Below are 11414 nucleotides of genomic sequence, written 5' to 3' on the forward strand. Positions count from 1 at the left end.
GGGGGTACTTCTGCTTATAGAAAAAGCTAAAATAGTTCACATATCTATGGGAGAGTTTCAAAGTTTTTTTTCTATACATTCTTTGCTACTGTATTAAATTCTCGATCAAGGAAATTCTTGAATTAAAGGAAAAGTTGTTCATCAAAAAGTAGGTAAATTAGAGTCCTTTTTAGTTAAAGTCATAAATGAATTATATAACTTGTGTCAGATACTTTCATAAGAAATATTCTCATTTAGAAATAAAATTGTTTAATTTAAATTAAATTTGAGACACGGCTCAAATGTGGTTGGTTCCACTTAGATTTGTATGCAATGTTTCAAGATTTAAGCTGGCGCTCATTTGAAACCGGTTTTTGGCTGAATTGAGACACTGCTCAAATTTAGTTTATTCCGACTCAAGGAAAACACCAGACCCCGAAACCTAATGTAGTACAATGTATGCAGTACAATTATTTGGAGGTTCCCATTGTAACTTCCTTGCTACGGATAATCTTGATGAATATTTACTTAAAGAGACTGCATCAGCGTAATTTCAATGTCGTTTTTCTAAATTTAAAAGTTATAATTAAGATAATTTCTATATATTTTCCTGCAGTAGAAATGCGCAAGTCACTTTTGTGGAGAAACCACATTTGAAAATTATTAGTTTTCAAAATATAAAACTTGACATAGTATGTATACTTATCAGACAAAGCTCCCCACTAATTAATGATTTAAAGAATCAAGATTGCCTCCCCACTGTGCCAAATTATAAAAATCAAAAAATTGTTTTATAAGAATGAACGATTGTAATTTAAATGATAAGAACAAAATATTTTTAAAATTATCTTGATAATAATGCTTTTATATTTGTAAAGTTATAAAGTTATAATTAGCTTTATCTTATCTTATCTTATCTTATCTATTATGGCAAGGGGGGAGGGGGATAATTCAGGGCAAGAGAAGAAAAATCGTTTTCTTTCTAGAATTTGAAACCTAATCATTCCAAAACAGCATCCACTTGGCAATAGTTTTATTTAGAGGAAGCTACTTCCATAGTTGTCAAAAAACTGTCTGTTTTGATTTGGAATCAACTACCCCCTGAATAGAATACTTCTTAAAATATGTGATTAAATTGTGCACAATTGTGCACTCTACTATTCTTATCTTTAGGTAACAGAATACACAGTTTAGTTTATCAACATTTTATTTAACTTAATTCAACATGTTTAGTGTGTAACTAGCCATGAATCAAACAGGTTCAAAATGTTTTTTTATCTTCTGTTTACAATTTTTCTCTGTACATGGGAAGCAGCCAAATATAATCTTTATGTTAACGGATGATATGGGGTCTGCTGATGTCAAGTTTAGAAACCCTGACTCCCCATTTGTCACAGACAACATTGATGCATTAGCATCAGACTCGGTAAGATTATTTAACTACTATGTGCATCCTACATGTACACCTACCAGAGCTGCACTAATGACTGGACGCTATGCTGCTAATGTAGGTCTCCACCTTGCCCTCATACCTGGTAATCCTGCTGGACTTGATCCAAAGTACCCCACCATGGCTGAACACCTAGAATCAGAAGGATATGAAACTTATCTAGTTGGAAAATGGCACCTGGGAAACAGTATGAAAAAGTATCATCCTAGAAATAGAGGATTTAAACACTTCTACGGACTGCTAGGTGGGGGATTCAACCACTACACAAAACAATGTGGAGCTGGAAGATATGACTTTTGGAGAGATTTTGAAGCTGAATTTGACAATGTCACACATTCAACAGATTTATTAAATGCAGAAGCACTTCGTGTGGTAACTAAACACGTGGAAGACAAATCCAGCAGTCCGTTCTTCCTCTTCCTTTCCCACCCTGCACCTCATGATCCACTCCAGGCTCCTCTAAGGTTTCAAGATAAATGCAAGCATATACCCAACAGGAGAAGAATGATGAGCTGTGCAATGGTTGCGGGGATCGATGAAGGATTTGGCAAGATTATTGATGTATTGAGGGAGAATGGTGAGCTTGATAATACTATTATAGCATTTTCTACGGACAATGGAGGTGTTCCTTATGCTGGAGCGTTGAACTACCCACTCAAAGGTGGTAAATCTACAATGTGGGAGGGTGGAGTAAGAGCTCCTGGTTTCATTTATTCTCCAAAGCAGCTAGGAGAAGGTTATGATTTTCAGGGATTGTTTCATGTTACTGACTTCTTTCCAACCTTTATGGCGATGATAAATTCTACAAAGAAAATAGAAAAAAGCTCTGAGCTTGATGGCCTAAATCAGCTCAAGTCTTTAGCTAATCGAGAGAAAACAGGAGTTCGTGAATCAGTTCATATTCACAGAGATATTGATAGAGATGGTCAGGCATTCAGAAAAGGACCTTGGAAAATAATAGTAGGACATCATTACTTGCCTTTAATTTTTGATAGAATTTACAATGAAACCAAGTCAGGTTGGTTGGTTGAAGGTGGGCATTGGAGGGATAAACTATCTGAAATTATTACTCGTGCCATGGATTTCATCTCACCCACACACAACACCATCTTTATGCAGTATATTCTCTGGCTTTTCATAGATTCTCAGAACATTGGTGGGGTAAAAAATATATTTACAACACGATCTGATGAGGGCCTTATGCAGAAACCTTTCCCTTCTGATCTAGAATTCTGGATCAAGAAACACACATCAGAATATCCAACTGTTGGTCTGTATAACTTAGAGGAAGATCCCAGGGAACTAACTAACTTGGCTTTTAAACATCCCGAACTAGTTAGGTCATTGTTAGAAGAGGCTGAGGAGCAAATAAAGAACCAGCCCAGCATGTTTAGGGGAGATATGCTGTATCAAAAAGCTCCTGTTGGTCCTCAATTTGGATCTATTGCTAAACTGAGGCATTATGGATCTGACCACTCAGAAGTTATTCCATTTGGACCTTTCCTGGAGGATAACTTTAACTTGGAAGAGGCGGATACTCAGGACTTTGTTAGATTGTTTAATCAACAAGGACCAGAAATCATATCTATGATGATACAATTCTCTATTGTGTATTTAGTATTACCAATTTACCTAATGAAATTTGTAATTAATCGCATGTTTTAAAATAAATAATTTTGTGTTAAGCTTAGAACTAAAGGAGTAAATCATATGAATGTTGTATCTGTACAGAGTAGAAATAATGAATGGTATAGTTGTGCAGTATAAAACTAATAGATGTTGTAGTTGTGCAGTATATAACTAATAGATGTTGTAGTAGTGCAGTATAGAACTAATGGATGTTTTAGTTGTGCAGTATATAACCAATGGAAGTTGTAGTTGTGCAGTATATAACTAATGGAAGTTGTAGTTGTCAGTATATAACTAATGGAAGTTGTAGTTGTGCAGTATATAACTAATGGAAGTTGTAGTTGTGCAGTATATAACTAATGAAAGTTGTAGTTGTGCAGTATATAACTAATGGATGTTGTAGTTGTGCAGTATATAACTAATGGATGTTGTAGTTGTGCGTATATAACTAATGGAAGTTGTAGTTGTGCAGTATATAACTAATGAAAGTTGTAGTTGTGCAGTATATAACTAATGGATGTTGTAGTTGTGCAGTATATAACTAATGGATGTTGTAGTTGTGCAGTATATAACTAATGGATGTTGTAGTTGTGCAGAATATAACTAATGGAAGTTGTAGTTGTGTAGTATAGAACTAATATATTTTGACGTTGTGCAGTAAAGAACTCGTGGATGATGTAGTTGTGCAGTATATAACTAATAGTTGTTGTAGTTGTGCAGTGTATAACTAATTGATGTTGTAGTTGTGTAGTATATAACTAATGGATGTTGTAGTTGTGCAGTATATAACTAATGGAAGTAGTTGTGCAGTATATACCTAATGGATGATGTAGTTGTGTAGTATACAACTAATGGATGTTGTAGTTGTGTAGTATATAACTAATGGATGTTGTAGTTGTGCAGTATATAACTAATGGATGTTGTAGTTGTGCAGTATAGAACTAATGGAAGTTGTAGTTGTGCAGAATAGAACTAATGAATGTTGTAGTTGTGCAGAGTATAACTAATAGATGTTGACGTTGTGCAGTAGAGAAATAATGGAGTTTATAGTTGTGGAGTATAGAACTAATGGAAGTTGTAGTTCTGCAGTATAGAACTAATGAATGTTGAAGTTGTGCAGAGTAGAACTAATAGATGTTGACGTTGTGCAGTAGAGAAATAATAGAGGTTATAGTTGTGGAGTATAGAACTAAAGGAAGTGCAGTATAGAATAAATGAATAGTGTAGTTGTGCAGCATAGAACTAATTAATGTTGTAGTTGTGCAGAGTAGAACTAATAAATAGTGTAGATGTGCAGTATAGAACTAATTAATGTTGTAGTTTTGCAGAGTAGAACTAATGAATAGTGTAGATGTGCAGCATAGAACTAATGGATGTTGACGATGTGCAGTAAAGAACTAATGGATGTTGTAGTTGTGCAGAGTAGAACTAATGAATGTTGTAGATGTGCAGTATATAGAACTTATAGATGTTGACGTTTTGCAGTATAGAACTAATGGATGTTGTAATTGTGCTGTATAGAACTAATAGATGTTGTAGTTGTGCAGTATATAACTAATGAATAGTGTAGATGTGGAGTATTGAACTAATGGATGTTGTAGTTGTGCAGTATAGAAATTATGGAAGTTGTATGTTGTGCAGTATAGAACTAATGGATGTCGTACTTTGTTTAATATAAAATAATCAAAAAGAGTCAGAAATAAACCTTTTGATTATAAGAAAACGTTCTGTTCTTTTTATTGCTGTATCCTTAATGTATGAATATATATTATACAAAAACCATTAAATATAATTGGTATTCTCTTTTCATTCTCACAACCTGCTACCTTCCCACAATTATCTATCTTTCTAGCTCTATACCTAGTTTTCTATTGCTATATCTAGTTCTCTAGATATCTATCTAGTTCTATATCTAGTTCTCTAGTTCTATATCTAGTTCTATATAGTTCTATAACTAGTTCAACAACTATATATAGTTCTATTTCTTGTTCTATATCTAGTTCTATATCTAGTTCTATATCTAGTTCTATATCTAGTTCTATATTTAGTTCTATAGCTATTTCTTTATTTATTTCTATACCTAGTTCTATATCTAGTTCTCTATCTAGTTCTCTATCTTGTTCTCGAGTTCTATATCAGTTTTACATCTAGTTTTAGTTCTAGTTCTATATTAGTTCTATTTCTTGTTCTATATCTAGATCTATATCTAGTTTTATATCTAGTTATATATCTAGTTCTTTACCTAGTTCTTTATCTCGTTCTCTATATAGTTCTATATCTGGTTCTATATCTAGTTCTATATTTGGTTCTCTAATGAGTTACCTATATATCTGTATCTAAATATCAATAAATAAATAATAAAATAACACAATTTCTCCATGGCTCTACATATTGCCTATGATGACCCTGAACCCAATATTAACATATGACAGGATGCATATCCTGCAGTTTATAATATCTAATTAAATACAGTTGATAAAATATATTTGAGTTGATACTTGAAGATTCGTTACTTTTGAAAATAAGGAAACATTTGGGAGATTTAGAGTAAATTTGATATACACTGATAAAAGCGCATTTTTGAAATGAAAGCGTTTCTATTCTTCATGCTTATTATAATGAAAGTTAGATAAGTTAGATAAGTTAAAGTTAGTAGGTCAATTTAGAGAGGTAAATAATAGTTTTACTTATATTGAAAATATAAAATCTTTCTTAACTGAACACTTTTACCAGATTCGGTGCAACTTGTATGTTTATTTAGAATTTTAAAAACTGCAAAAGTAACAAAACTAAAACCTCTTTTATTCAATTTTGATGGAATTTATCACACATAATATTTCCCGTTGTAGAGTGATTAAGTGACTTTTTCGCCCTACAACAGATTAAGGTTTCATGAGAGAGCAGTAGTGAGTTAGGCATTGCATTAAATGTAGGGTTACTTACAAACCCTTTAAAGCAGGAAAAAGTGGAGAACTACTGATGGCATTTATTGCATAATTTTTATAAACTTCACTTTGTCCTGCTAAATTCCTGAATATTTTCTCAAGATAGTGAACACTTTAGTTTCACAAGTTGCACTTGATTTAATTGTTTTCATACAAGATTTAAAATTGTTTTTTTTTTTAATTTGTTATTACCCCCGGCCCAACCCCCTCTTTTATATAGAAATTTGTCCAAGGGAGAGGGCTCAACTTTCCACGGGAGGGGGGTGGAGGGATTCTTACCCCTTCCCCTCCCCCAAAGAAAAAAACTATCTTTTTTCCAATTACCTCATGTCCATTTGACAGCTCAAATTTTTATTTTGAATAATCTTTTTTGTTTGTTTATTTTCTAACGATTTTAAACAAAAATTTAAAATTTTTTTTTATCTATTTTGATGGTTATTATATAATTAGAACTGACGAGGGTCGACCCAGACCGAAATATATTTTCAATAAATGTGGAACTAACATCTACTTTTTACTCTACAGAGGTTTGGTCCATCACCATCACCGAATTTTATCTTTTTTCCCCGCTCATGTGACTTTGTTTTCTCATAATTGGATATTGTATATTTGTTCAAAGAAAGTTTAAAAGGAAATATGCATTCTTTTATTCAAAAAGATTTGTCTCATCAAAGTGTCAGACCTCGAAGAGAAAGCCGTTTAGGTGGAAACATAGATATACATTCTTGCATATCTATGGGTGGAAATTATTAGAGAAGACAAAGTTCATTAAGAAAAACATGGAGCTAATTTAAATATTCAATTTTCATATTAAACAACAGCTTTTGTTCATATGTAAAATTCAAAATAGGAAGTTTTTCTTTTTCATATTTTAGAAAAAGAGAATTCCTTCATAAAAAGCTGGTGTTTTGGTGTGCAATAATTTTCATTTATTCCCTTTCAAAAATAATAATAAATAATAAAAATAATTCGAGTTTATTCCGGGGGGGTTTAAACTTCCATTGATTCTAATTTGTCTGAGAGTAAATTAAATGATACATTTATTGAGAAAATTTAATTGGAATATTGCATTTGATGAATCAATAAAGACCAAAAAATAATGAAATGTAGAAGCAAAAGTTTTAAGATTAAAACAAAGGATCAAATGCAAAAGAAAGAAAAAACGAAAAAATGAAGTTCGAAGAAAAGAAAATTATTTGGGAGGCTATAGTTCATTACGAAGAACATTGAGCTAATTTAAATATTCAATAAACAAAACAAAAGCTTGTCTAACATTCCTAAACCCCGTCAACTTAAAAACAATTCATAATAAAACTAGATAAATATATATTTTTCGAGAGGATTTAATCGAAAAATTGCACTTTATGAATAAATAGATCGAAGAGTTTTAAGGCAAAAACAAAGCGAAAAGCAACAGATTAAATACGAAATAAACTAATAAAAATGAAGATAAAGAAAGGGAATTATTTGTGAGACAGCTTTTGTGACATTTTTAAACCCCGTCAATTTAAAACAATTTTTATTAACACTAAAAGATACATTTTTTTAAAGGATTAATAATCAAAAATTACATTAAAAGTTTAAAGACCGAAAAAATAAATAACTTAAGAATCTAAAAAGATTAGAATTATAAAGATATGTTTTTGACATAAAATTTGAGATATTCATTTTCTGTAAACAGTAGAATTTGGTGGGCTTCACGCCACCATAAAATAAAGGGACTGTTCACGGCAGCCGTAGTGCATTTGAATTTCCGAGCCCGGTCAACCTTTCCGGTCCCAGTTTGTACTGAATCTAGCTCTATGGACAGGACTAGCCGGTGTAACAAGGTTGACGCGGTCAGACTTTATGCTTCATATAGGTTCAATTTACTTTTACTAAAGAAGCAGAGGTGCATGTGTTGTTTTATTTTTAAGATTGACCCTCTATTTTAAGCAAATGTTGATAATATCTTCGTTTTTTGAAAATTGTTCTAAATAACAACCGTTGCAAATGGTTTTAGGGTCACTTGAAATTACATTTATACTATCCTTTTTAAAAACAAAACTCTGTCCTCAAAAAAGCTTAATTTTAGTAATCAGGCATTGCCATCTCCGCATAAAGGGTTACTCGAAATTACGCCTTACAGTCCCTTTAATTTACAGAAAGCAAAACAGCTACCAATGAATGAATTTTTGTAACCATTGTAAACTTTCTTACTCAAGAAGACTCTTCTCTCACTTTAAAATAAAAACTGAATGTAAGGAATCTAAAACACACTGATTATTTTTCATAATTTTTTAAAAATGTTAATAATTCCGAAACATTTATTGAAATTAAATTAGTTCAGCCAATAGTAGGGTTTCCTTGATCATTATATGAAGAAATATTTGTTAATAAATTAAAAAAAAATTTTTTTAACTGATCCAATTTCATCTAAGAAAATCCAATTTCAAATGTGTTGCTGAGTTTTCCTACATATCAAATCTAAAATTGCAAATCCGCCATGTCAAAACATGTAAATTCGCGAAAAGACATATTTTACGAGAAAATCAAGCATTTTTCCATTTTTCTAACTGTCATAAAATTGTTGTACATTCGAGAAATCAAATATAATTTTAACTTATGAAATTATAGTTTAAATTCTTATTACATTATGATTAAACTAGCTGAAGGGCCCGGCGTTGACAATTTTTTTTGTAAAAGTTTTAAAAAAAAATTTGAATAAAATTTTTTTTGGAAAATTTAGAAATTTTTTTTTAAATTTTGAAAAATTTTGTTCGAAAAAAATAAAAATTTGAAGAAAAAAATTTATTTTTTAGCCTATAACACCCCCCGGTACCCGCCCACCCATAAGCGTCCACAAAACATGTCAGCCCAATCGGTCCAGCCGTTTGGCCGACTAGCCCGAAAACAAATGTTAAACATATTTAAAGAATCTGACTGTACATATTTCCGCATGTTAGAGCTAGCCCAAGAGATGTTTATTGAAACAGATGCAAAATACTAGATTTACTAAACAGACATCTTGACATAAACATGTCAAATTAACAAACAAACAAAACAGTTGAAAAAAATGCAAAGTATGTAAAACAGTACAATATTATATCACAATTCATAATAAATCGGTAACCCTACTACGATTGGAATATTTTGGTCTGATTATAAATGGCGGGGGGGGGGTATATATCGAGTTTGAGATACTACAACTTTTTAAGGCCTACTCATTGACAAAATAGATCTCTCACTTTCATGATTAGGGTGCAAGGGAGGTTTTCAAAAAATTCAAAAGGTTATTCGGAAAAATGTTACAACATATGCATTTCTTTAATCTATGTGACAAATCTTTCCACATTAATTTTTCAAGGGATTTTCAAATTAGTATTTTTTTGAAACACCGACCTGCCAATTGACAGTCATTAACCGACTCTATGCATAAAATAAAAGTTGGCTAAATTCGACTTCAATTATGAAGTTGAAAAATCAAGAAGTTTTGCAGTGATCCGAATAAAACCAATCGTGATAAGGTTATTTGAAATTTGGTAAAACGGAATTTGAATTTTAACTGCAGGCAACAGTGAAAACAACAAAAATTGTTGAAATACCATTATTAAAACCAATTTTTCTTCTTGAATGAAAATAATAAAAAGCATTGAAATTATCTTTAGATTATATGATGAAATTCATTCAATTATTTTTTTATTGCAGTTGATTGAAGATGAGCTTTGAAGACTGGATGCTGGGACCTCCCTTTCTCATTGGAGACAGGATAGCACACATTCCCAGGTAAACAAACAGTTTGCAGTACAATAAACATTCCCAGGTAAACAAACAGTTTGCAGTACAATAAACATTCCCAGGTAAACAAACAGTTTGCAGTACAATAAACATTCCCAAGTGAACAACCGGTTTGCAGTACAATAAACATTCCCAGGTAAACAACTGGTTTACAGCACATTAAACATTCCTTAATAGACAACCGGTTTGCAGTACACTAAAAATTCCTAGATAAACATTTGTAGTACACTAAACATTCCCAGGTAAACAACCAGTGTGCAGTACACTAAACATTCCCGGGTGAACAAACGGTTTGAAGCACTTTAAAATTTCCCAGGTAAATCAAATTTGCAGTACACAAACATTTCATGTTAACACCCGGGTTGGTTTGCCGTGCAATACACATTCCTTGGTAAACAAATGGTTTACAGCACGTCTAACATTCCTAGGTAAACAAACGGTTTGCAGTACACTAAAGACTCCCAGGTTAACCTTGCACTAAACATTCCTAGGTAAACATCTATTTTACGGTTTGCAACACATTGAACTTTCTCAAGTAAAACAAGTTTGCAGTACAAAAACGTTTCCATAAAAACACCCTGGTTTCTTTGCAGGACACTAGATATTTTAAAGTAAACTTCGTTTGGAACTTTATCAAAAAAATAGAAGTTAAACTTTTGACAAAGAATCTAAACTTTCCGAGTAAAATATTTTGAATTGACTAAATTAGACAAAAACAGATATTTTCTAATCTAGTATTCCTTGATTCTTCAATTTAACAAATGTTTGCAATTTTATCGTTTGTACAGTATACAATACATACACATCCTCTATGTATTTCCATAGGGATGAAGAGGATGCTTGTCTGGGCACTGTACGTTGGCTAGGTCGTCTTCCAGATATGTACGGACATCAGCTGGTGGCGGGAGTTTTCCTGGTAAGTTTACCTCACAAACAAGTAGTAGATATATAATGCTCATCAGGTCTCACGGACTGGGCAATGTATAAAATGCTAAAAATTCACCACCAGTTGTATTAACAGTAATGTAAGCAATAAATGTGAAACTTTCCTTTTTCTTTTTTCTTGGGGGGAAATATTCCCACAACCTCTATTTTTAGAGATTTTGAAATATTTCTCCTGAAAATTATTTTCTTACTTATAACTAACCTATCTCTGGTTTACTTCAACGATTAAATAAAGCTCTCTAAAGAGGAAAAGGGTTTTTGTGCTCATTTTACACAGGGAGGCCGGACTTGACTGGTAACTAACTGTTGTCTATTCTCAGTAAATGACATGGTTAATGATGTGTCCTGATACATCTTAGAATAATGTATGCAACCCCTTTCCATGTCTCCTTAGTTCTTCTCTTATTAAAGGGAGTGTTCGCGAAAAATGAAAGGGGGTATAGACTTAATGCGATAAAAAAGCGCTTTTGATCGCTACTAATCTTATTTCTATCTGTTGCGTCTATAAGGAGAAAATTGATAAAGACGTCTTATACCGAAGAGCGTAGCGCCCATACAAATTGAGGAAGTTGGAACATACGACTTAGACCGTAAAAAAATCAATTTAATTTCAAACAAATCATTCAGATATTACAACCTATAGTCATCGATTATCTTTCGCCACATTTATATATAGTTGATATTTCATA

General features: G+C 32.1%; 2 protein-coding genes across 2 annotated transcripts in view; both read left to right on the forward strand.

Annotated features, from left to right (window-relative positions):
- The window catches only part of LOC111700661 (uncharacterized), a 24682-nt gene that overhangs the window by 8538 nt on the left and 4730 nt on the right, over positions 1 to 11414 (forward strand). Inside the window, exon 9 of the mRNA XM_023471646.1 lies at positions 602 to 608. Coding sequence (XP_023327414.1) covers positions 602 to 608 — 7 coding nt within the window. The remainder of the gene's footprint in view (positions 1 to 601; positions 609 to 11414) is intronic.
- On the forward strand, positions 1189 to 3119 carry LOC111700660 (arylsulfatase B). Its single transcript, XM_023471644.1, has one exon. It carries the CDS (start codon positions 1226 to 1228, stop codon positions 3092 to 3094), a length of 1869 nt encoding a protein of 622 aa, XP_023327412.1. The 5' UTR covers positions 1189 to 1225; the 3' UTR covers positions 3095 to 3119.

Source organism: Eurytemora carolleeae, unplaced genomic scaffold (genome assembly GCF_000591075.1).
Source record: "Eurytemora carolleeae unplaced genomic scaffold, Eaff_2.0 scaffold406, whole genome shotgun sequence".
Taxonomy (NCBI): domain Eukaryota; kingdom Metazoa; phylum Arthropoda; class Copepoda; order Calanoida; family Temoridae; genus Eurytemora; species Eurytemora carolleeae.